Below are 27,267 nucleotides of genomic sequence, written 5' to 3'. Positions count from 1 at the left end.
CTACTTCTTTAAAAAACCATAGCAGCCACTTTTTCCTTTATTTGCTTTCTTAACAAAAAGATAGTTGCCCTTATAATATCTCCTTTTAGTTTTGCCCACTGTTCTTCTACTTCCCCTTGATTTTCTCAGCCAGATAGCAGTTCCTTGAGGTACTACCTCATTTTTAACAAAGATAGTTTTCCTGAAGTCGAGGACCCTCATCTTTGAATGAATCTTCATCTCCTGCACTCTAACACTGAACCACATCATCTGGTGATCACCGGAAGCCAGTCTATCGAAGCCAGAAGGCAAATAGATGAAAGATAGACCAGTGGCCTTAGATATAGGGATCCTTCATCTATGTGCATTCCAGGTTCCTGGTACTGAAGTCAGGCTACCAGTCTATAGTTTCCCGGATCACCTTGGTGCCCTTTTTAAATATCGGGGTTATATTGGCCACCCTTCAGTCTTCAGGTACATTAGATGATTTTAATGATATGTTCAAATTTTTACTAATAGATCTAAAATTTCATGTTTGAGTTCTTTCAGAACCCTGGGGTGTTTACCATCCAGTCCAGGTGATTTGCTACTCTTTTGTTTATCATTATGGCCTACTAATCTTCAAGGTTCACCATGATTTGATTCAGTTCATCCGAATCATCACTCTTGAAAATCATCTCCAGAACCAGTATCTCTCCAACATCCTCATTAGTAAACACAGAAGCAAAAATGAATTTAGTCTTTCCATGATGGCCTTATCTTCCCTAAAATCCCCTTTAACCCCTCAATCTTCTAAAGGTCTAACAGACTTCCATAAATGTTTCCTGCTACATCAGAAATACTGTCCTTGTTTCTAAGCACCAGGTCCAGTACTGCCCACTCCTATGTGGTTTCCTTTACCAGATGACAGAACAATTCTTCTTGTAGAGAATCCAGGATCTCCATGCTTCTAGAAGACACTGAAGCTGGGATGTCCCAATCAACATCCAGCAAATTGAAATCCCCTAGCAATAGTATTGATTTCAGAAGACTTGAAAATATTGAGTCATTATTTCCTTTTCCATTACAGTTAAACGAGACTTGGCTAATAGACAATTGCACCATAGCGACTTGCAAGGGAAACAATGTAGTTACTATTGAGCCTGTGAAATGCCCAGTTGTGAAGTCAATTACCTGTGAAAGTGGGTTCCCACCAATTAAAGTCTACAGCGAGGATGGTTGCTGTTTCCACTATGAATGTGAATGTAAGTGCACAAACACAGTGAATGTAGCAAAGAAAATGCCTAGATTACTATCAATGCATGCAAAAGTCATTCTTTCTAGGTTCCCAGATCATATTTTTATCCTTTTTTTTTTCTGTAACTTGATCAGAACCTAAGAATCATATTATATTTGATTCTGGTTTTCTTCTTTTGGCCAGTTAGTAGATTTTGTCTCCAGCCTCATACCATTTTTAGAATTGCTCTTGACATTTCTGCTTTTAATAGCCTAATGTATAACATTGCTTTTGAACTTTTCACTTTTTCTCCCTGTTAGGTGTCTGCAGTGGTTGGGGAGATCCTCACTACATTACCTTTGATGGAACCTATTATACATTCCTTGACAACTGTACCTACGTCTTGGTGAAACAGATCAATCCTCGATTTGACAACTTCCGTGTATATATTGACAATTACTTCTGTGATGCAGAGGATGGTCTTTCCTGCCCTCAGTCTCTCATCATTTACTATAAATCCACTCAAATAATATTGACTCGTGTAATGTTTAATGGACGGATGACTAACAGGGTATGTCATTGTTTTTACACCTTTCACAAGCCCTGATTTGATAGTCTTAAAAATTCAGAAAACTATTCACTTTTGGGATGGAGATCCACACTTCTGGCCACAGGTCCATTTGTATTATTGAGATGGTATATTTGTCCTAATTGGAAAATACACTATTTTATATCCAGATCACTACATGAGGTGAAGTAAGAGATACCAGTCACTGTGAAAAATTGACATTTTTTCCCTTGTCCTAATTTTTAAATTACTCACCCTACTGCATCTGCAAAAATAGGCAAAACACATCTATAGGAAGCAAACCAATTGCCATATTCCAACAGAGCTTGAATTCCCAGTTTAACATCTATAGTGTAAATCACAGGTAAACATTGACTGTCCAATATCGCTACACCAGAGGTGCCTCATGATAACCCACAGTGGTGGGAATTAAACTGCTACCAAGCATACACATTTATCTAAGGAATTAAGACAGCAATTTTCAAAAAGCCCACAGCTGCATGCTGTTTGTTTCCCTATAAAAAGTGCCTGCAAGACCTATGGTCAAAAGTACCTGTGGTCTTGTACCTATTTTCTGTGTAGGCAACATATCCATGCAAAATAATGCATATAGATTTGAAAATACAATCTTCATGCACTGTTTCCCACTTCCCCCAAAACGCACTCCTCAGAGCACCTTCCTTCAGTTTGGCTAAAAATGCATGTGGCATGAAAGCCCTTGTGTATTTTTAGCTGGGCAGAAGAGGGCTATTTTTAGAGAGGTTAGTTCATCAGGATAAATCGATATTTACATGGACAAACAGCTTTGAAAATTACCCCATAAAAAATGAAATATATATGTCTCCCCATCCAATACACATACATACAAAAAAGAATGCCAGGCAATAACATTATAATCTGCTGTGTTTTTAGGTGATATGATAGCAAAGGGCTTGCAACATTATACAAAGCAATGAATTAAAAAAGTTAGCTTTTTAACATTAGAAATTACTTCTTGGTAGGCAGATGTTCCGCATCTCTAAGCACCTGGTGTTTGCCATTGTCAGGAAGCTGGGCTAGATGGGTCTTTGGTCTGGCCCGGTATGACAATTCATATGCAGATACTGAAGAAAGTAATGGGATTGCTTCTAACTCAAAACTGTTTAAAATAACACCTGTAGTCTATGAGGAAAGCACTGAGTGACTTTCTTTATTCCTGTGTTCAGATTAAGTACAACAAAGAATGGGTCACCCCAGGCTTCACCAAAAATGGCATCACCATATCCGCTACTGGTATCAAAATGATTGTTGAAATAGCTGAGATCCAGGCCTATATCTCCTTTACTGGCATGATCTTTGTGGTGAAACTCCCATTCAGTAGATTTGGATATAACACTGAAGGCCAATGTGGTAAGTAATAGCTTTGGTCACTTTTTATATTTCTCATGTGCTTGTACCTGGTGTTACTGTCTTGCCCTACAAATACTAATGATTAGCATTTGGAACATTTGCCTTTACTCATTAGGCTCTCTGAGGTCAATTTTCAGACATAGCCAGCTAAGGCCTAGATTTTCTAACCTATCGCGGCGGCGTGAATTGTGCGGTGTGGGGAGACAGGCCTGCGAAAGCGCCATCATAAAAGGTGGTGCTATTTGGCGTAAAATAGGCAGCGAAAAGGTTCCTTACCTTTTCGCCGTCCACCCACTGTCCCTTTTCGCGTGCAATCGCTTTGAAAAAAGACCCCCCTAAGTAAGTTATTTATTTATTTATTTATCAGGTTTTATGTACCATCATTCAACTCCATTATAAAGCCATCATAACGGTTTACAAACATGAGAAGATTACAAACATATTAATATGACTTTTAACAATGAGAGACATCCGTTGCAAAGATTAACTAAAACTAGCACTACGGATTGCACGAAGGGGATAAGACTTACCTGGCTAACTAATATGAGATTTTCAGCAGCATGGCTGTGCTGTGAATAACCCCGTATTTGCTACTGCTTAGCTGGATAAGTTTTACCCAGCTAAATTTGGATCTGATGGGCCCAAAATTGAAAGCTGGCCGTTTAAGTAACTTAGCTGTATTATGACTTATTTGGCTAAGTTACAAGAGATATTCAGCGGCATGGCTATGCCACTGAATATCTCAGTACAAGCTGCTACTTAGCCAGATAAGTTATATTTGGCTAAGTTAAACCTGTTCATTGGCAGATATAACATACCCACATAACTGATCCAACTAAGGCTAAATATTGTTACTTAGCTGCACCGTGGGAATGGCAAGCAGGCCCTTGTTTCTCGATCGCAGATTTCTTTGTGGTGTATGTAATCTAATTGTGACATTAAGCCATTATCTTGCTTCTCCATATAAAATTTTGTGAATGATGCAGAGTTTTATACTCTATGGGGCGGATTTTCAAAGGCCCGCGCGTGCCGGCGCGCCTATTTTGCATAGGCCACCAGCGCGCGTAAGTCCCGGGGCTTTTGTAAGGGGGCGTGTCGGGGGCGTGTTGGGGGCGTGTCGGGGGTGGGGCCTACTGACGCGGCATTTTGGGGGCGGGCCGTGGCATTTTGGGGGCGGGCCCGGGGGCGTGGCACCGGCCCGGGGGCGTGGGCTAGGCCTCTGGACCAGCCCCCAGGACCGGAGGACAGAGCAGGGCTGCCGGCAGACGCGCGCAAAGGTAAGGGGGGGTTAGATAGGGCCGGGGGGGTGGGTTAGGTAGGGGAAGGGAGGGGAAGGTGCAGGGAGGGCGAAGGAAAGTTCCCTCCGAGGCCGCTCCGAAATCGGAGCGGCCTCGGAGGGAACGGAGGCAGGCTGCGCGGCTCGGCGCGCGCAGGCTGCCGATTTTGTGCAGCCTTGCGCGCACCGACCCCCGATTTTATAAGATACGCGTGGCTACACGCGTATCTTATAAAATCAGGCGTACTTTTGTTTGCGCCTGCTGCGCGAACAAAAGTATGCGCTCGCGCAACTTTTTAAAATCTGCCCCTATGCATTGGTTTATAGGTAACCAGTATAAGTTGATTAATACGGGTGTAATGTGATCATATAATAATACAAACAACTGAATTGATTAGGATCTGTTCTTTTCTTATCTTCTAGGTACATGCACGAATAACAGAACAGATGATTGCCGCTTGCCAGATGGCACAGTTGTTGCCAACTGCTCCCAGATGGCTCCCAAATGGCAGATTAAAGTCCCAGAAAAGCCGTACTGCAATGTTCCACCGGTACCACCTCCAACATCCACACCAGCACCACCAACACCTTGTCCAGCTCCTGCAATCTGTGACATTATTATGAGCGAGTAAGGCATCCCCCTTAACTTCTGTGTACCACAACTTTGTCTATTAAGGAAGGATTAAGTAATTTGATTTCTAATCTTTTTCTATGACCCAATAACATGTTGGAATGTTCCCTGAATTCTCCATTAACCTATGACTTTTTACCCCAAGATCAAATGCCCATTACCTGTTGAATACTTGATATGCTTGTAAGTTGAATTTTGTCTCGTCAGATTTTGTGCCCATAGTTTGAATCTGTTCAATCTCCTTTTTGTTTGTGTCTGAAGTATTTTTGCAGCATGCCATAAGGTTGTACCTCCAAAATATTACTTTGAGGGCTGTGTGTTTGATGCGTGCCACATGAGGAACGAGTCCATACCATGCTCCAGTTTAGAACTGTATGCTTCCCACTGCATTGCAAATGGAATCTGTGTCAACTGGAGGAGCAAGACCCTCGGCAAATGTCGTAAGTATTAAAGGCAAATGACTTGAATCGGCAGAGGTAATAGGATTACATTTCATAGTGATTGTATAATGTTGATAAAAGATAGACGCATCTATGATTCATGTAGTTTGTTATACCTCTGTAAATTGTGACATTAGTTGAAACACAATAGGGCCTGATTTTCAAAAGTATTAATATGTTTAAAACTGGGTTTTACATGTGTCCCTGCACTTTATCCATGTACGAGGGCTTTTGAAAATTGCTACAATATTCACCATTGAATTATATTTTGCCCACATTAAATGCACATAATGTAGATAAATGGCTTTTGAAATTGCTACAATAGTATGTTACATTTACATGTGCAAATCCTTTGAAAATTCACCTGATAATATAGAGAGATGTTGTTGCGCAGGGATGCTCAAGACCACATTTGAAAAGGAAGCATAGTCATTCTAGACAGCCAAGTATATAACAGCCTTTAAATAGCAATGTTTGTCCATTTCTGGGGTAATTTTAATATCTGCCCACAATGCTGCATAATTCAGGGGTGCTTTTATCCAATGTGCTTTATGCTAATTTTCTAAGGGAAAATTCAAACTTACTTCATACTTCCCCTTAGAAAATGGTCCTGGGAAAAAACATCCCTCAAGATCGGTACTTGCTTTGGCTGCAAGTACTTTTTCCCTTGGATATAACACTGGTAGATTTGAAAATGAAATCTAGGTGCTTTACTTCCCTTCCATGATCACAACAGGTCACTAGGAACACCTTCTGCAAATGCAGGTAAACGTTTGCACATTGCTGATCCCCATGCATACTTTTACGTGCATAAAGGATGGGCAGTTTTCAATAGTCATTTGCCCTTCCCAGGTTTCACAATCTGCAAAGAATACAATTTTCACCAGGACTAATATGGCTACTAGAAGACCTTAAAGGGTTTCACATAATTAAATATATTCTTAAACATAATTTACTCATTACCATATGCATAGGCACATTTTCAGTAAGGTATCTAATTGTGCAATGTATTACACGGGTACTAGTAAGCTTATACAGAACAAGGAGATTACAAATACAAGACATCTTTGTACTAGTGATGTGCATTCATTATTTTTGTTTTTAGTGCGCACTAACATGATTTAGGCCACACTAACTTGATTTAAGGTGTACTAAATGAAAACACATAAAAATAAGTGAAGCAAACAAACCAAGGGGATCATTTATCAAATTGCAATAGGGCCCTAATGCCCAATGAGATGCGTATGCAAATTTTATTCGTGGGAGGCATCGATGGAAATGAGGGGTGGTTAACACAACGTGCACTGGAAATAACCACACCATTTTTCCCAGTGTTATGCCTGCAATAGCTGTGCATAACAGCTGAAACAGGATTTATTGTGAATCCCATTTTGAGAGTGAGAAAGAAAGAGAGAGAGAGTGAGACTGATTCACATATAAGTAAACTTTTTATACCACTGTAGGAGGGGGCATTCATCACTCAGGGTGAGGTTTGGGGTGCAGTTTTACATGCACAGTCAGATGTGATTTGGAGTGATGAAAGGTACACAAAGATGACATTTGTACAACGAATTCTCCAGCTAGCTTAATGCACTCACTACCTAGCTGCTATCAAGCTAGGGCAAGAGTACATTGTACAATCATCTTTGTGTACCTTTCATCACTCCAAATCACATACAGTCTTCTCTAATGTCTACTGTGCTGCTCGTACCTCTGACTGTGCATGTAAAACTGCACCCCAAAACCTAGTCCACCACAAAACCTCACCCCGAGTTACTAGTTGCCCCTTCTACAGTGGTATAAATAGTTTACTTATATTAGAGCCTTATAAAGAGTCTCTCTCTCTCTCTCACCTCTCTGGGTTATAGCAAAATGATAAGTCTAGCCCATATTAAAAACTATTTTGTAGATGTGCACATCCCTATTATATGCATTCAGTTCGAAAATCATTTTGATCTGTGTGTAAATACATGTGTACATTAGGTGATCTAAAGGATTAGTGGACATATGTCCATATACAACTATTGCACGTCCACAACCTGTTCATCTCTCCCCCATCACTTTCTCTTCCTCCTTCACCTATAATCTGCCCTTCTGTCCTCCTCCCACTCCCACCCTGCCCAGCCCTTACTATGGGAACACCTCTTTTTATGTGGTCAAGTTTGGGTGTGTTCTGAGAGTAGATATATAATTTTGGGCAACTGAAAATCCACTTACCCATATAGGTTGACTTACATGAGTTAACTCTATTTTTATCTGTGTAACAGGTGACTAAGGACCTGATTTACAAAGGCTTTTCTCTCATGTTGGGCCTATAGGAAAAATGCTTAGTGAATCGTGCCCTAAGAGGTGCATATTAATCCCACCAGTCTGACTGCCTTGATATAGCCAGAAAATGTTTTAGCTGACTGAACACTTATTCAATTATGTCAGGTGTGGTCCAGAGGTGTTTCAGGGTGGAGTGGCATTATCTGGCTAAGTTAGACGGGTATGTTTAGGGCAGGCCTATAGTTAGCCGGATAAACTTACCTTGCTAACTTTAAGGTAGCTGGGTATATTCAGCGGCACAGATTAGTTTATCTGGCTAATTTTGACAGCTGGCCAGAGGCTGTTTATGAATCTCTTTGAAAGTTTTCCCCATACAGTTTAGTGTGCCACATTATAATGTGCCAAATATATCATTCCTATAGAAATGATTTATTATTATTTTTCATTTATAGACATTTGATATCCTGCCTTTTTCCACGAGTGACTTCAAGGCAGATTACAAAATAAGTTTTAACTAACTGTTACATCATTAGTATTACTGCAGTAGATTGAGTTGACATTATTTATCAAGTCAAACCATTTTATGGTTCAAGGCTGAGGTAGAAATGTGCCACTATTATGGAATTTATACCATTACTAGGAAAGAAGAAGGGAAGGGGTGGAGCTCTGTAGTGAAAGAATATGCAATGTTAATATGTATAGCAGATATGTTTGATAATTATTAGGTTTCTTTCATTGATGGAAACTGAGATGTTCACATCTTCTTTGAAAATTCGTACAATACATTGAATTGAATTGTAAATAGGTTTTACCCGCGTTAAATGCCCTTAATGCGGGTTAATGAGCATTTGAAAAATGCTGCACTGGTATGTAATTTACATTTCCCTTTGACAATTACCCTGATAGTGAATTAAACCCTATATTGTGCCCTTGTCAGATGAGCCATGATGCTTGGTATTGAGATTCCTCTCACAATACATGTCGCATCACAGCCAGGCAATTTACGAAGAGCTCATATCCTAATGTTTAACCTTTCTCAATTCCATAACCTATGTCTGTTTATTTTTGTTCTCATACAGCTTACAGTTGCCCTGTCGGGAAGATCTATGAAGCATGCGGGCCCAGCCATCCCGAAACCTGTGACACTAGGTATGGAAAGAACAAAAGCATAGCTCACCTTTTAATGAACTTGTACAAAAGATTTCGAACACATGCACAGATAATATAAAACACTGGAATACTATAAGTAGGGCTTGTACCTGGTTATTGCTGCATGGTGGAGCTCAATATATACTGCAGTACTTGTTAAATGTTGTCACCATTGCTTATACCAGTCTCTCTTTTCACTGCAGGAGCGTGCAGTCCACCAGTGAAACTCTCACCGAAGGATGCTTCTGCCCTACAGGACAAATGCTCTTCAATTCCGTCACCGATGTCTGTGTTGAAAAGTGTGGTAAGCACTGTTTCTGAAACCTTTGTATATACCAGGCTCAGTTTCCTTAAAGGGATGATGGCACCCATTAGACCTACACCTCACAAAAAAACTGCTAACCATATTGGGGTAGATTTTCAAATAGCGCGAATTGGCCTACTTTTGCTGGCGCATCAGGTGCAAGCAAAAGTAAGCTGGATTTTAGTAGATATGCGCGGAGCCACGCGTATCTGCTAAAAACCTGGATCGGCGCACGCAAGGCTATTGATTTTGTATAGCCGGCACGCGCCGAGCCGCGCAGCCTACCCCCGTTCCCTCCGAGGCCGCTCCGAAATCGGAGCGGCCTCGGAGGGAACTTCCTTTTGCCCTCCCCTCACCTTCCCCTCCCTTCCCCTACCTAACCCACCCACCCGGCCCTGTCTAAGCCCCCCCTTACCTTTGTCGGGGGATTTACGCCTCCCTCTGGGAGGCGTAAATCCCCGCGCGCCAGCAGGCCTCTTGCGCACCGGGACGCGACCTGGGGGCGGGTACGGAGGGCGCGGCCACGCCCCCGGACCGCCCCGAGCCGTAGCCACGCCCCCATACCCGCCCCCAAAACGCTGCCGACACGCCCCGAAAACGCCGCTGCGCTCGGTCCCGCCCCGACACGCCCCTGACACGCCCCCCTCCGAAAACCCCGGGACTTACGCGAGTCCCGGGGCTCTGCGCGCGCCGGTAGGCCTATGTAAAATAGGCTCACCAGCGCGCAGGGCCCTGCTCACCTAAATCCGCCCGGATTTGGGCAGATTTAGGCGAGCAGGGCTCTGAAAATCCGCCCCATTATTGGAATCAGCAGCAACATTTTTCAATTTCTACTATGCTTTTGTGGTCACATGGATTTTACAGTTTTGCAAACATATATGCATGGCAGCAGAATCCCTTGGCCACACTGTATCATGGAGAAAGCAGAATTTTGTCTATATGCTAGGGTAAACATGTCTTGTCACTTGCAATCTTGGTGCATTAGATATTCCTATATACTTGCTGCACATGACTCTAATAATGGATCTCAGTCCTGGTCCATTCATGGATAGTTGGGTAATTACAAGTGTGGCAGGCAGTAATAGAGATTTTGTGTGAGCAAATACACGACAAGACCCCAGCCACAGATTCCTTTAGACTTAAGATGGACATAAACCTAAGTCACTGAAAATTCAGTTAGCTTTGAAACCCATAGGATTCTTATAAATTTTTGATTCTGACTTGTTCTCAAACACAATCTGAAAAAAGTATGTTACAGATTTCCAATCGTGTGATTTTTTTAGTTCTTTCCCAATGAGGAAAATGTCAGATAGTGTAGCATCCTCAGCAAATCACATACAATACTATATATCCCACCATGTCTTATGGCACACACTGACTCCCATAATGGAAACAGTAGTATTAGGGTAGAGTATCCCCACCACTGTATCCAAGACCTATAGTCAGTTGTACATATGGAAAGATAAATTCCACAACTTGTTGTGAAACAGGGTCATTGGAGCTATCCATCTGAAAATCTAAAATCAATAGGCTACAGTTCTGTGATTGTGATTAAAACAACAGCAATAGTATATCACTGAATAACACAACTCTTGAACTATTTCCTTCTAGCATGTGTGGGACCAGATGGAATGCCCAAATTGGTAAGTATTTCAAATGGAACATTTTAAAATATGCTTCAGCCAGCTTTTCAGAACAATATACTACTATCCAGTAATCCTAACAATGCAGATTATTATAGTAGAGGATTATGTGACAACATGTGTTTTTCTATACTCCCATTTAAAATGATATAATATGCTTTGCTGGATCAAAACTATCTGTTCATGAGTCTGTGTTGTCAAATTAGATCTATCCATTTGTGAGTCCACATTTATTAGCCCTTTAAAGAATATGTTTTCCCCGGCATTCAGCACTATTTAGATGGATAAGTGGGACTTATTCAGCTAAGGAGCGGCCATTGAATATGCGCCCATGTCCCATATACAGCTAAAAAGTTAGCTGCTTAAGTTGTGTGTGGGCATGGCCAGATTGAGGCGGAGCAAGTTAGCTGTACAACTGATGTGGCTAACTGCTAATATTCAAACATAGTTTCATAAGTTATACGGCTTAGTTAGATATTAGAGATGTGAATCGTGTCCTCGATCGTCTTAACGATCGATTTCGGCTGGGAGGGGGAGGGAATCGTATTGTTGCCGTTTGGGGGGGTAAAATATCGTGAAAAATCGAAAAATCGTAAAATCGCAAAACCGGCACATTAAAACCCCCTAAAACCCACCCCCGACCCTTTAAATTAAATCTCCCACCCTCCCGAACCCCCCCCAAATGACTTAAATAACCTGGGGGTCCAGCGGCGGTCCGGAACGGCAGCGGTCCAGAACGGGCTCCTGCTACTGAATCTTGTTGTCTTCAGCCGGCGCCATTTTCCAAAATGGCGCCAAAAAATGGCGGCGGCCATAGACGAACACGATTGGACGGCAGGAGGTCCTTCCGGACCCCCGCTGGACTTTTGGCAAGTCTTGTGGGGGTCAGGAGGCCCCCCCCAAGCTGGCCAAAAGTTCCTGGAGGTCCAGCGGGGGTCAGGGAGCGATTTCCCGCCGCGAATCGTTTTCCGTACGGAAAATGGCGCCGGCAGGAGATCGACTGCAGGAGGTCGTTCAGCGAGGCGCCGGAACCCTCGCTGAACGACCTCCTGCAGTCGATCTCCTGCCGGCGGGGGTCCGGAAGGACCTCCTGCCGTCCAATCGTGGGGGTCCGGGGACCTCCTGCCGTCCCCGGACGGCGGGGGTCCGGACAGTGGGGGTCCGGAAGGACGGGGGTCCGGAAGGACCTCCTGCTGTCCAATCATGTTCGTCTATGGCCGCCGCCATTTTTCGGCGCCATTTTGGAAAATGGCACCGGCTGAAGACAACAAGATTCAGTAGCAGGAGCCCGTTCCGGACCTCTGCCGTTCCGGACCGCCGCTGGACCCCCAGGTTATTTAAGTCATTTGGGGGGGGGTTCGGGAGGGTGGGAGATTTAATTTAAAGGGTCGGGGTGGGTTTTAGGGGGTTTTAGTGTGCCGGCTCACGATTCTAACGATTTATAACGATAAATCGTTAGAATCTCTATTGTATTGTGTTCCATAACGGTTTAAGACGATATTAAAATTATCAGACGATAATTTTAATCGTCCTAAAACGATTCACATCCCTATTAGATATGCCACAGAGCCGGTTAGACCTATCCGGTTAAGCGCTCGGTTATAACTTGTATAGTCAGCAGCATAGTCAGGCCGCTGAATATACATCGTAACTTAGCTGGATAAGTTTTAACGGCTAAGTTACTTAATCGGCCAGTTTCGAATAATGACCCCAGAATGGCTAAAAATAAACATCTGATACTGATATCAACAATTTTAGTTATATAAGTTGACTTTTAGTGAATAATGTCATATCAGGACACATTATAAGGGTGAAGATCTTGGCTGCAACTCTAATTCTTTTTCCTTGATCAATTCAGCAACTATTAACATTGTGAATGAGTTCAGCCAACACAGTCCTGAAGTATTTACTGTTGTAATATTACAGCCTGGAGAGACCTGGACAAGCAACTGCCAGCAGTGCATATGTGAGAAGAACACAATCACAGTTCAGTGCCAGACAATGAAATGTCCAGAACCCATACCAGTTACTTGCATTAAGGAAGGATATGTGCCTGTCCAAGTGGTGACAGTGGAAAACCCATGCTGTCTCAAGTCAGAGTGCCGTAAGTACCTTGCAAGCTCATCCATGAAGGATAATATCAGATAGCATTGATGATTTGTAACTCTACAATCTGGCTTTAGGGATAAACTCTTCAACCTCTTAAAAGCTTGAGGAGCTGAATTCTCAGTTTCCAACCCTGTCACATACAATCGAGAGTGAAAGCAACCACAGTAATTCCACTACCTGGGATCTGTCTCATCTTGGTGTGGGAACATAAGCTATTATACAGATGAATTAGGAAATACTATAGAACCAAGAAACCACTACATGAAGTCTTTCAGTTCTCTGCATCATGATCCTATTATGTTTTTTCTTATCCGTTACTACACAGAATGCAACATCAGCTACTGCTCAAACAATGTAAAGAGCTGTCCACTAGGATTCGAGCTAACTTCTGTCATTTCTGATGGAGACTGTTGTGCCACTTTCTTCTGCAGTAAGTTCTGAATTGTATTTGAGTCACTGGGTTTTCATTGCATGGCTTTATGAATGAAAGAAATTTGAGAAGGGAAGTATGCAGAAGGGGCAGTATCTTGGTCTAATGCAAGTATGGATATTACTGTACCCAGAGGACAATATTCAAACTGTTCGCATTGGGCCAAAGGCCGTGGGTATTTTTTTTACCTGCGGGCACATGATTGCACTAACTCTCAAAGCAAGGATATTTTTGCTTTGAAACTTGCCATGGGGACAATGTGCATGTTACCTTTCCTGTGGGTAGAATTTTGTTTGAAAAGTACACATGAAGATTTGAAAATGCAATCTATGTGTGGACCTTTCTTCCCCTAATGTAAACATACACCCAGGAATGCCTCCCCTTAATGTGGCCACAAGTCTACGCGCTTTCTACAAAGTTCGGACTTAGCCACATTGAGGGAAGTCAATTTTCAGACGGCTGGTTAGCACAGTGCTTTTACCTGTGTAAATCACTTTGAAAATTATCCTCACTGTATGTGTGGTGTGTGACTTGGTTGCATCGTTCCTTACTTTGCAGATCTATATATCATAAAGATACTGCAACAAAATATAATGCAATAACATCAACAAAAGATAATAAGAAAAAGATCTCAGAATGCATGAACTGTTTTGGTTAGCAAAATCATAACAGTTGCTATCATATGTCTGCTATGTGCATGAATGAATGATGAGTGAAGTATGTACAATAAATATGAAATGGTGCACTGTAGCACGTGCAGGGTATGTTGATATGATGTGCCGGTACTGCTTTGTATAATTTCATTCTAAGGACATTGCAGAAAGAAATTATCAATATGTCAGTACCCATAGCAGATCCATATCATTTATGTTTGTCTACTATGGAATATATGAGTAGAACTTATGTATCCAGGATAGTAATAGTTTTCTGTTAGTACAATTATATGGCATTGGTTAATAGAAAAGTAATAGTACATGCAAATCATGCTCGTGGGATAAATATTTGTGTTTTTAGTAATGACATGTCCTCAAAGCAGGTTACAATTAGATAAATTCCTCTGTATATCTTTGCCTGTCGCTCATATACAAGGCAGTTGTATGTAATTTGTTGAAAAAGGACCCAGATTTAGGGCACTACATAAGCAATAGGGATGTGAATTTTTTAAATAAAATGAATAGTAGCCCAAACCAAAGTGGGCATTTTTGTTTCAGTTCATTTTACCATGAAACAAATGCCTAATCCCCTGAAAACCTCCAAACTTTTTGTGCTATTTGTTTTCAGGAAATAACACACACTCTTTGCAAACAGCAAAATAATGTGTGCTATTTCCTGAAAACAAATAACACAGAAAACAAAAGTATGGCACAAACTGAAAACTTTTGCATGCACATCCCTAATAACCATTGAAATAATAACCATACCAGTAATAATTATTGTAAGCATGTTGAATATGATAGAAATATGGAAATATACAGTTTTCCAATTATTCTACTGGGCAAGATTTTCCTCTTTTATATTCATAATTTTATTTTCTCAACAGAGCCATTGGATGTCTGTGTATACCATAATACAGTCTACCAGGTATGGGAGCCAGACAGAATACTAAATAGGTTTCCTATGTTTCAGCTATGAATCTTCCTCTCTACCCACCCAGAGCCCCCACAAGTTCAAGAAAATATGTTGCAATGCCATGAGTAACAATGACCCCTTTTCCAGCATTTTATTCTTCTTGATAAAAACAAACCATTTCTTAGTGTTGATAGCAGTAGAAAGATAGACACCATGCATAAATATCACATTCTATTTGATTGCCCTGAAGCACAAGGACTTAACACTTTGTGAAGTTAGCTGGATCAGGGAACATAAGATCTGATACCGAATCATGTTGGGCAGTTGAGCAAATCATGAAGATAGCTCACGCAGCCAATCGGTCTATCTTCTTTGCCAGTAATGGCTGTTTAGAGCCTTCACCATGACTTGATTTTAATTCCACAACATAAAGTTAGAAAATGTAGGAGCAACTGTCGAATACCTGTGGTTCTTGTGAAATATATGGACGCTTTTAGCATGTGAACTTTATGCTACTTTTCAAAGAGAAAGAATATGGGTATTTTGTCTTTGAAAATTAGCATAAAGCATGCTTGCTAAAAGTAGCTATGTATTGTACACCTGCTCTTTTGTGCAGGTGATCAAGGAGGGTAATACTTGTGAAACAATATGCGTGCAATTTCCCTCCCCGACCTAAAAAAAATATCTGCAGACACCTCCTCATGGTCTGGCTAAATATGCACACGTTGCAGAAAATGGCTCATTGTTTTAACGAGGCAGAGCAAGACTTTTTCAGCCAAGTCATTTTACCCAGGTAAATAGTGATTGCCCTGGGTAAATGTCTATGAAAATTGTCCTCACAACATATGCTTAGAACGAAAGAGCATGGGAATGTTGCCCTTTGAGATAATCTTTTTTTTCACATGATTTATGCACCAATTTAATTTCAGGTTTACTCCTCTTGTGTGACTTTCAGAATTGCTATAACATTGTGCAACATTACACTAATTCACAGCAGTGTTTGTTCCCAGTTGTGTTGAATACAACAAAAATGTTGGGATGACATACCAAATCATATATACAACTGTAGCATGGCTTTGACTTTCTGTTTTGTATCGTGCAACCTCTGTATTCCATCACTAACTCTTCTTCACTATCCTATGCATCAAGATCAGTCAACTGGATACAAAGCAATACTAATGTTTTAACTGTGAGTGCTCTTTCTTTGACTTCCTACAGCCTGGAGCATCCATTCCCCCAACAAAAGGAAGTTGTGAAGAGTGTGACTGCACATCTGAAAAAGATCCAAAGACCAAGTTAAACCTTGTAAAGTGTCAGCCCATTATCTGTAATACAGAGTGTCAACCAGTGAGTACCTCCTTGTGTTTTACACTCCAAATGTATCTTCATTCAAAGCTCAGAACTGGATGAATGTTATTACACTGCAAATAACACAATTTCCTTCTTGTTGTTTATGCATAGGGGTTTGAATACACTAAACAAGCTGACCAGTGCTGTGGCGAATGTATCCAGGTGGCTTGTACAGTGAAAATGGAAGATGAGATAGATAAAGTGCTCCAGGTACTCTACGGTTTGTAGTTCTTGTAAACCGAAGAAAGATTCTAAGAAGTTAGGGGCAAACACAAATAAAATATATCAAAACACCTCATCTTGGCACAAGCCTACTGAGCTAAAGAAATTTTCACAATGTAAATGTATCACACCAGCTCTGACCCACTGCATAAAGAGTATCAACAGGAACTGAGTTACTTCTGACGAAGTGGACTCTGTCCTCGAAAGCTCATGCTTTAATAAACTGGTTCGTCTATAAAGGTGCCACTTGACTTTGGTCATTTTTGCTACACTAGATTTAACACAGCTATCCCTCTGACAATTCTTAACATAAAGTGCTGCATTGTAGTTTATGTCACATCACATCAGTTTAGGTGAACTGAAAGGCATCCTCACAGGGATGTTAGCTTGAGTTAAAACATGGCAACCCTTTTGTAAAGTATTTTGAAAAGTTTGCGGTATCCCTATGACACGTCTGCATCTCTACCTTGAATTTGTGAGTAGAAATGTGCACTTATGTGAAATAGTTTGTTAAACTAACAGACCTGAAGAAGAATCCCCAAACTCTGAAGTGGATTTTTTCAGCTCATCAGATCTAGATCCAGTTCAGATTTATTGGATTTCCTTCAAATTTCACCCAAATCTAAGAAAAATAATTTGATACATTTCTCCGCCCCCCGCCCCCTGCAATATCTGGATGAACCAGGCTAAAATCCACCTTGTCTAGTTTAATGTCAAAATGTTCACACACTTCTATTCAAGAGATCAAACAAAAGAACGAACAGTATTTGGTCTGCATGCGCATCTGGCTGGCAGCAGAGGGAGACATGAAGGAGTTTCAGCGGAGTTGTAAATGTGGAAATGTTCCATAGAAAACTCAGCTTTACGTTGTTTAAAAAGCAAGAATATGTGGATAATGTTTTATTAGTTTGATAAAAAACAATAAATAATGCTTAATTTTTGATGTGTTGTATTTCTTTTCTTTTTCAATTTCAGCCTGGAGATATCTGGTACTTGCCTGGGGATAACTGTACGTATTATAAATGCGAGAAGACCAATGGACAGTTTGTCCCAACCTCTGTGACAAGCCAATGCTCCGTTTCGAGTCCTCAGGACTGCCAAACTGTACGTTCTTTACAATCTCTCTTTATTGTGCTGGAACAAATGTTGTACTGGTGACGGGTAGTAGACTCTTCCTGTGCTGGAACCTGAGCAGACTAGTGACGCTTCTTCCTCATTTCTTTATCACAGGGTTTTGAGTACAAAAAGGCAGCTGGTGAGTGCTGTGGCAATTGTGTACAAGTGGCATGCACAATGCAGACAGCAGACAATACCACGAAAGTGCTCCAGGTACTTTTATAATAATGGCAACTGGGAAAGGTTTCAGGAAGTCACTGTCACTCAGACATTAAGCCAGAGAGGACAGGATATCTCTCTGCCTTGGCCTATAAGGCTGTGGTGAAAGGGTTGGGGGAGGGAACATGCATCTACTCTTCCTTTGAAACAGAGAAATCCTATGTGGTTCTTAAACCCTTGCTGATAACAAAGTGCCCTTATTTTTATAGGCTCTTCCCACACATTTACTTTTGCTACTAGCCCATAGGAAGTTGTATAATGCAATGTAACTATGATACAAATGGTCAGGACTACAAAACATTCTTCAATATCCACATTATTCATTCACTAGAATAACCCAGTTTGTAGCCCATTGATCTTTTTATGAACCTTTTTATAATGCAAAGTAAAATGCTCATGTATGGCTTCTTTAGTAACTAACACAGTCCTAAGATATATATCTCCTCCATAACTTTATTGTCTTTCATGTCTTAATTTCAGCCTGGAGAAGTCTGGTATCCACCTGCTGATAAGTGTATATCCTACGAATGTAACAAAATTGAAGATCAGTTTGTTCCCGTCATGGTGAAAAGAGCATGTCCAGTTGATGACGAAAAGCCCTGCAAAGCTGTACGTTTCTCAGTAGCAATTTATTGTGATTAGTTGAGTAATAACTGGAGAGAAGAATGCGACAATCCCATGTGCCAGGAAGCCTGAACAGATCTACATGTTTTGTTTTGTTTTTATCATAGGGCTATGAACTCAAGTTGGAAGCTGGCGAATGCTGCAGCCAATGTGTTCAGGTGGCTTGTACAATGCAAACGAAAGACAACACCACTCACATTATCCAGGTTAATATCACCACTTGGATTCTTTTTTCAGCTCTTTTTTGAGTTAATTAGGATGGGATTTAGGCAGTAATTGGGGCCAAATGTTTTTAAGCATTTTCCCATACATATAAATTGTTAAAAACCTTTAGTGCATCTGGCCATTGTCAAATAGAAGAGGCAGGCACATTTATTCAAGCACAGACCTCCTCCTGGTCATAGCTGTAGAAAATCTCATAATGTGATCATATTACAGTGAAATCTTGAGGGCTGTAAAGAATGATTTAAATCTTTGTTCAGTGGATCTAAACTTGCTTGAAGGTTTGTCATAATTCTCTCACCAGCATTTTTCTGACATTGTTAACCTCTATCCTTCCTCTTTTTTTGGGGTGGGGGGATATCAATTTCTTTCTGCTCCTTTAGGCTTCCAGGCCAGTTGTCACTTGCCTTTTTTTTAGCCATAGCATCATCAACCCCTCTTCACCCCCCCCCACCCCCACCCAAACAATTATTATCTCCCTCCCCACCAATTCAGCCCAGCCATTGTAGCAACAATCCTTGGCTGGGGAACATATACCATGATGAGGGTCAACAGTGTCTATAGGCACTGTGGGTGGGGTGGAGGGCTCCGCTAGGTAATAGAAAGTGGGGTAGGTTGAGGTAGATGGTCCCTCAAGATGCCCCATCCTGGTCCTCTCCCTTGTGCATTTATCCTTCTGCCAGTTCTCTTCATCCTTACGTTTATATTTTCTCCTCCAGCCTGGCCCAAGGCAACAATGGAATTAAGCTAGTGCAGGGCCTGCAAGCCCGCATACGCTTACAGATCCTGTGGTGATCCCATCCCCTCCATTCAGGCTTCTAAGGAAACCCATGCAAGCAGTAGGGTTGCTGCAGGTCCTGTGAGTGCGCCTGCTTCCAGGCCTATGCCAACTTCTTTCCATTGCTGCTGCAGGCCAGACCAAAGGAGAGGAGAGGAGAATACGGGCACAACACATTCTATACTCCTGCTGACGTGCTTCAAGCTCTGGGCCGGTGTCAGCAATGGGATCAGATGGTGCTTCCAAAATTTGGCACCAGATACAACTACCTACATTGCATATGTTAATCTGGGCCTGACCATGGCTCCTTTTTGAACTCAGCTAATGTAGTTCCTAAATCTAGCCAGTGAATGTTGCCATTATGTGATAACTGAAATTTTCTCCATCTAGGGGCAGTGAATGTTGCCTCTACAGCATCCCCAGCCTTGCCTGGCCTTCAGGGCAAAGATCTGACCTCGGAATTAAACCTGGGTCCTCCACATTACAATATAAAGCACTATTACTGTGCTACCAAGCAAACCCCAACCATTATCCATTCTACAACATCTTACTGTACTATACATAATAAATGCCATCATTACCTGATTGTAGTTCAGGGTGATGGGGCCATGCAGTTAAATATGTGAAAGTACTTAGCAGGAAATCTATCTTTAGCTTTCAAAGACTAGACAGCTTCTTTTTTTTTTTTTTTTTTTGTGTAAACGATTTTTATTATTATAATAGGTTATAACAGTACAGACAGGATTAGAGATATACAGTTTCTCCCATATCCCAATCCCTCAACCTAACAGGAGTCAGCAATTGCAATACAAGTTTCCCCCCCAACCGCCCCTCCCCCCTCCCAGGTGCATACTGAACGTTCATAACAAACTGATATTCTGTGATGCTACACGAGTGGGGCCTTTCTCGGCCAGCAGGCTTCAACAGTTAAGAATCAGGCTTCTGGCCCGATGTGGCAACGCTTGCAGGTATCCATTCCAAATCTGCAGAAATCTACGATGTCTCTGGGGGTCCCTCTGTGAGGCCATGTTTTCCATCTGCATGAGACGATGCAAATGGATAATGGATAATTGATGCTGAGTTGGAAAATGAAATAAAATTATGGATTTGTTTGAACTTTTATTAACTTTTAAATTCTTAATTTCAGCCAGGACAGACTTGGAAGCCACCTGGTGATAAGTGTACCTCATATGAATGTAATAAATTCAAAGATGATTTTGTCCTGGTCACCTGGAAGATAACATGCCCACCATTTAAGCCTGAAAACTGTATACCCGTATGTACTTTTTAATTTATATTTTAAACATCATTATTTTATTTCTGTAAAATAGTTGTATTTGTGAAGGGTAAAAGAGATAATTTGGAGTTATACCATCTTTAATCTGGGACTAAGATTTTTCCCTACCATCTTATTTTATGCTCATTTGATATGTCTTCCCTTGGAATTCAAGGGATTTGAGAGAAATGAAATGAGAATGTAGTAGATTAGAAAGACGTTGGTTAGATACTGGGAGTAGAGAGGATAGAAATCAGTGGTGTAAAAAGAATACTGAATACTTTAGACAGATAGTACTGATGAAAAAACAATACTTCATGGGATTGATTAAATCTACTAATAACCACAAAGTACTTTTTGGTATTGTGAATTCTATATTTGGGGTTAAATCTAGGAAGACCCTGCAATATGAGGATGTACATGACTCTCTGAAACCTTAGCTGTCTTTTTTCTTGATCAGGTGGAGGCACTGGTAAACAGCCTAAAACAAAATCAGGATGGTTTAAGAGAATCGACAGAATATAAAGATTATTCTGGGATTAAGAGAAATGTACAGTCTGTCATCTTGAGTAATTTGAATGACGATGATAGTCTCATTTTGGAACAGGAAACTGGTTCATAAGTTTTTATGAATGATTTTGAGTCTCTCTTTTTGATAGAATTGAAATAATGTCTGTCTCAAATTAAACCCTCTGATTTTCCCCCTGACCCTTGTCTAGCGTGGCTTGTCAGAGATTGTTCTGATAGTGCTTTGAGATTTTTGCAACAAGTTATTAATTGCTCATTGGAAAAAGGGTATGTTTCCACAGAATTGTAAGATGGCAGTGGTATCTCTTCTTCTGAAGAATTCCAGCTTGGATCCTAGGCTATGTAAAAACTATCGCCCTATCTCAAATGTACTCACAAAGGTCTTTGAGAAGGTGATGACTAGACAAATGTCCTCCTTCTTAGAAAAGAAGAATGTATTGGATTCAGCTCAGGCTGGCTTTAGAAGAGGGTGCAGCACAGAAATCTTATTAGTTTCATTAATACTTCCTAGGTTAGATAAAGGGGTAAATGCAATTTTGATTCTTTTGGAGCTGTCTAGTGCATTTGACCTGGTGGACCACTCTTTACTGTTACTGTAGGATTGAGAAATAAAGTATTACAATGGGTAGAGATTTTTTTTACTAAATAGAAAACAGATGTTGGTGTTCTAGGGAGAAACTTCAAGTGTGAAGGAAGTAAAATGGGTGTTCCTCAAGGGTCATCCCTTTCCCCATTACTATTTAACATATTTTTAGCACAGTTAAGGGCAGTTAATTCGTGGATGCTGGATTCATGTTATTAAATCGGCACATCCATGTGCGCATGCCAGGCACATGGATGCCCCCATGGGTCTTTTAAAATTAACCTTTATGTGTGCAACTCTTTGAAAATCCACCTTTTAGCATTTTAAGCCTCCCATTGGTTAGAGGAACTTGGATTTATGCATTAGTTCCACTCTGAATCTATTCTCAGATGGGCCTCCAGATTTAGACTCAAATAAGAGAAAAATAGAGAGCACAGGGTGGCTACTTTTTTTGGTCTCAGGTTAGACCTTCAGATGCATTGACACAATGTCACCTGGTGAAACATCATTATTAAATTCTTAAATTCAAATCTTACCATTTTCCAAATGCTTTTTGCCTGATCTGTTTCTTCAAGAAATGTGTAGAAAGAACTTAATTTGCTGCACAGTTTTCTGTCTTTCCGCGGAGAATGAAGGGAATAATACCAGTTACCAGTTATTGCCCTCCTGGAATATGCTGCTCTGTAATAGCAGTGCTTCCCTGATATATCACACACTTCTCTGTGAAATCACGCACTTAACATGATATCAGTCCACAACAGCCTTCACTGCTACCTCTTGTGTGTCACACCTGTTTTGCGTTATTTTTCCCATGAACACTAAACAAGTTATGGCACTAATAGCTTTAGAAGAATCTTCGCTTGTCAGATGCCCACCAGCACTTACCCATCTTCTCTTTTCTGTACTGATCAGGGTACAATTCAGATGACAGAGGATGGATGCTGCCAGACATGTGAGCCCATACCAAGTGAGTAAAGTGACTTTGGCTCATCAGATATATACACCACTGTGTACTGAATGCTTGATATATAATATTTAATGTTAAAATCTGCTTTGTTGCTTTTTTTCAAAAGGTATAGGCAATTGCAAACTTTTTAAGAATTCCACCGTCATCAGATCCAGCACATGCCAATCTTCTGAACCAGTGGAGTTATCTTACTGTGAAGGCTCCTGTGGTACTTCTTCTATGTAAGTCATGACTTTGTATTATATATTTTTTTTTGCCTGATTGTCTTGGTGACCATCTTTCATGTATTCATTAGGAGAAGTAGTAGGGAGCATGTACAATATCTGCTACCAAAGCAGGTGCTAACTTTAGAAGTAATCAGTAAATCATATCAGTCATGGGGTTGGTTAGGTTGAAAGAAGAGGTCCACTGAGCCAATTTGTATTACAATGCAAGGCAGGCCATCAGAATCAGCTGACTGATATCTAGAAGAAATTAAAAAAGCCAAGCAGCCACTCTAAGTGCAAAATTCAGCAGAAGGAAGGGTGATTAGTGCTCATAAATGTTGCTGGTTACCAAAATTGGGTAAATTGCTGTGCATCTCTTCTTTTACTGAATCTTCTTCATTCTGTCTGATAATGGGATTTTTCAGGTATTTAAACTTGAATGTGTTTATGTGATTAGATTATCCTATCAAGAATTTTCTGTAGTGGTCCTCTGGGTCACAACAGTCCCTCCAAAGCCTGATCCATGGCCCGCATTGGGTTACAGCCACCTCCTCCCTTCCTAAGCCCTGATTGCCACTAGTACCAGCAACCCTCACTATTTGGTGCCAGATTGAGCAATATGGGATGAAAAAGCTGAGTGAAGTCAAGCAGTGGAAGCACCCAGCTGCAGGCTACCAAATTTTCCCTCTTCATCCCTCCTCCAAGAACAGGGCAACAGCATTTACCCCTGAACCTGCCCCCATATCTTCCTAAGAATAACAAAACCAAAGTCATTCTCTGCCTCATGCAATCAGCTGAAAGAGGCTCAATGTGTAAATACTTAAGGACCATTATTTTAATGTGATATTAATAACTATTATTCACATAACCCTGCCCACAGTAAACAAAATGTCTATAAGGTCCATGCCCAGTACAATTTATGACAACATTTGAGTAGTGGAAGAACATAAGAATATGCCATACTGGGTCAGACCAAGGGCCCATCAAGCCCAGCATCCTGTTTCCAACAGTGGCCAATCCAGGCCATAAGAACCTGGCAAGTACCCAAAAACTAAGTCTATTCCATGTTATTGTTGCTAGTAATCGCAGTAGCTATTTTCTAAGTCAACTTAATTAATAGCAGGTTAAGTAACTTGCTGAAGCTCTAACAGTAAATGGTGAATAGGGGACAGGAAGTTTGACCAACCTTGGTCATAAACAGTTGCTAATGGAGAACATTAATAATACACATAATACTGCATGTCATAGGAGTATTTCAACAGCAAATTAAGACATCCTCTTCTTTCCTATCATAATCTTTATAGCTCACAAGTTGACTGATTTACTAAGCTGTTTTTCCCCATCATTACAGAATGGGAAAACAAATCTTAATAAATCAGGCCCCTGGCATTACCATTATCTCAATGACATTATGTCACAAATACACTTTGGGTGAATGGACCTTACTTATTTATTTGTTTGTTTTAAATCACTTGTTTCCCACACCCTCCAAAGTTTGGGGTGGGTTACATAAAGAAAACATATATAATTAAGATCGCATAGTTAAAGAAACATAAACAACAAAATAGCAGTGATCACAAACACAAGTCCTAACTAATATGTGTAACAGGACTTAGCGCAATAGAGTTGGAATAATTGTTAGTTTTACATTTGCGCTTCTGGAAATGCTGCTCTGAACAAAGTTGTTTTTAGTGCTTTTCTGAATCCTTTTGAGTCTTTTGTGCTAATGCAGTTGTAATAGAAGGAGGTTCCAGATTATAGGGCCAATTATTGAACAAGCCCTTTCCCTGGTGGTACTGAGGCATGTTAATTGCGATGAGGGTTTGTATAGAGATTCTGGTTGGCAAAGCATAGAGCACATGTTGGTGTATATATGCATAAAGTTGAAGGTATCCATGGTGAATTGACATCCGTGACTATGTTGTGCATTATTGTCATTAACTTGTGTCCTTATATCTAAGTATCCAGAGCCATTTGGGCTCTGCATTTAAATTCTAGCAGTGCCATTGAATACACCATGCTGAATACTCACTGGCATGCCTACTGTGGGTTGCTATAGAAAATTGCAAAATATCAGCAGAATGCTATGGATTGGTGACATATTAAAGCAGCCAGCACTGCACATCCTTGGCAAACCTAACAATTAGAGTCAGAGATGTCAATAATTGTGGTTGCTGTTTTCTAAGATGTATCTTCTTTGTTTGTTTTGGGCTGAGCAGGTATTCAGCTGAGGCAAACTTAATGGAGCACACATGTAGCTGCTGTCAGGAGGTCCAGACCAGCAAGAGAAAGGTGACCCTGAATTGTCTGGATGGAACCAGCAAGAGTTACTCATATATCTACGTGAATGAGTGTGGTTGCACAGGCACTGCATGCGGCCAGGAAACCCAAACTAGCCAATCACAGCAGGAGCAGCAGGAGCAGCAGCAGCAGGAGCAGCAGGAGCAGCAGCAGCAGCAACAGCAGCAACAGCAACAGCAACAGCAACAATTAAATCAATAAAATGGACTCCAAAAAACATGACACACAATAACTCAAAACTACCTTAAATGAACTATGGAACTACTAGATGCTTTAGACTGTAGAGCTGAAATGCTCTGCCTATGTAGAAAAAATCTCTCTCAATTTTTTCCACCTTTTTAAATGTTTCAAAGCTTGCACCTTTGTTCTTTCCTAGTTGTGACTTGAGGGAATTACAGAGTCTGAGTATTCAACAAGTATCTAATGAAAAAAAACTGCATGCCAGCCACATTTTAATGTGTTTAGAGAGGGGGCTAGTTACCGCATGTGAAACTGTAACCAACATTCACTGTACCACAGGTCACTGCTACAGACTCAGATGAGCTTTAAATCACGACATCACCTTTGATGTATCGAGGCATCTCTGTTTTGGTAGCCAAAGAACCGTGATATTAATTCACACACTCAACATACTTCGGTCACTGTGCAGGCCATAGAATAGTTCATTGAATTTTACACTAAACAAAACTTCCATTGTAGACTATAAACTAAAGAGGTTAAGGTTTCAGCAGTCTGTTATAGCGTGACACATATTTCCAGCCATCACAGTAAAGTAAAGTCTATTATCTCTCCATAGACATAGATGATACAGGAAAGATTTGTTAATTAACCACAAACTGTAATCCCATCTTCTTCGCTGGCTTGTTTTTCCAGCATTAAAGTGAACATAGATTGTAGATACTCTTCCTTTCCAATAGCTTGTACTCTAAAGATAATACTGTATTTGTCTTCTGGGTGTGAGTGAAACAGTTACTATCCATGCAAAGCTGCTGCAGAATACTCTGTTTATAAGATGAAGGCATTGTAATGAAATGAAAAATTTGGTCAAACTGTTTACACAATAAATCCATTATTGGTAGAAGAGTAATATGAACGATTTTTGTGAATAGCATAAATAAGGATAATATTAAATCTTATCTAGGAAACCTAATTATTCTATATTTTTGGTATAGGCTATTGTTATTTATTTTTTCTGCAGAAATAATTTTGGGGGGTTACTTCCGATTGAATATCGTTCAGTGGGGATTGCATTGTTTTTTCTACTGGTTTTTGGTTTCTTATTAAGAAAAGTCATAATGATTAATAAACTTTTAGCATTTTGCAGCTTAGAGGTTTCAACTCTTTTTTTAATATGAGTTTTTAATATTGTTTCTGTCTGTACTGTTTATGCCTTACTTTCTTCTTATCTTATATTTTACTTTCTTTATTCCCTTCTCCATGGTAAGGATAGTATTTGCCTTCCTTTATGACTCTCACATCCAGAATCTATTATAGTCACCTCCAGGATTCTCACAATTTTTTTCACGTACAGGCCAACTACTGCAGTGACCTTCTGTAGTCAAGGGTGCAGGATGAAGCTTTCTAGAAAGATGTTCCTAACATTGCTCATTCAATGACCTGCAGGTATCACCATAGGAGAACTTCTTGGCACCACTTCTATCAGGCCAGTTAATGCTACAATACTCACTTCTAGCAAGTCCAAAGAGCTGAAGTCTGAGCCAGCTATTGAATCTGTTCTCTGTGACTGCAGTTTGCTATAGTTGACCTAAAGTTTTTGTATATTTAACCATTAGGGATGTGCATTCATTAAAAATGAATGTCCAATCCGCAACAAATATGCCTCTTTTGTTTGATTCGTTGGCCCATGAAAACAAATGAGCGCATCCCATGAATGAAACATGTCA

The 27,267-nt window shown here is 40.6% G+C and overlaps 1 protein-coding gene across 3 annotated transcripts in view; it reads left to right on the top strand.

The window, feature by feature from the left end:
- The window catches only part of LOC115079411 (mucin-5AC-like), a 113,056-nt gene extending 86,365 nt beyond the window's left edge, over positions 1 to 26,691 (top strand). For all 3 annotated transcript variants that reach the window (XM_029582981.1, XM_029582980.1, XM_029582979.1), the window contains 21 exons: positions 1,049 to 1,223; positions 1,516 to 1,766; positions 2,969 to 3,152; positions 4,852 to 5,056; positions 5,321 to 5,499; positions 8,847 to 8,916; positions 9,120 to 9,220; positions 10,832 to 10,863; positions 12,790 to 12,967; positions 13,298 to 13,402; positions 14,943 to 14,983; positions 16,190 to 16,318; positions 16,433 to 16,531; positions 17,519 to 17,647; positions 17,774 to 17,872; positions 18,359 to 18,487; positions 18,610 to 18,708; positions 20,650 to 20,778; positions 22,802 to 22,856; positions 22,963 to 23,077; positions 25,282 to 26,691. In XM_029582981.1, the coding sequence (XP_029438841.1) occupies positions 1,049 to 1,223; positions 1,516 to 1,766; positions 2,969 to 3,152; positions 4,852 to 5,056; positions 5,321 to 5,499; positions 8,847 to 8,916; positions 9,120 to 9,220; positions 10,832 to 10,863; positions 12,790 to 12,967; positions 13,298 to 13,402; positions 14,943 to 14,983; positions 16,190 to 16,318; positions 16,433 to 16,531; positions 17,519 to 17,647; positions 17,774 to 17,872; positions 18,359 to 18,487; positions 18,610 to 18,708; positions 20,650 to 20,778; positions 22,802 to 22,856; positions 22,963 to 23,077; positions 25,282 to 25,564 (2,787 nt within the window). In that variant the 3' untranslated portion in view covers positions 25,565 to 26,691. The remainder of the gene's footprint in view (positions 1 to 1,048; positions 1,224 to 1,515; positions 1,767 to 2,968; positions 3,153 to 4,851; positions 5,057 to 5,320; positions 5,500 to 8,846; positions 8,917 to 9,119; positions 9,221 to 10,831; positions 10,864 to 12,789; positions 12,968 to 13,297; positions 13,403 to 14,942; positions 14,984 to 16,189; positions 16,319 to 16,432; positions 16,532 to 17,518; positions 17,648 to 17,773; positions 17,873 to 18,358; positions 18,488 to 18,609; positions 18,709 to 20,649; positions 20,779 to 22,801; positions 22,857 to 22,962; positions 23,078 to 25,281) is intronic.
- Positions 26,692 to 27,267: the final 576 nt, after the last annotated feature.

The sequence above is a fragment of the Rhinatrema bivittatum genome, chromosome 17, assembly GCF_901001135.1.
Source record: "Rhinatrema bivittatum chromosome 17, aRhiBiv1.1, whole genome shotgun sequence".
Classification (NCBI taxonomy): domain Eukaryota; kingdom Metazoa; phylum Chordata; class Amphibia; order Gymnophiona; family Rhinatrematidae; genus Rhinatrema; species Rhinatrema bivittatum.
Note: the sequence above shows the minus strand (reverse complement) of the source record. Positions and strands in the feature narration are given on the sequence as shown.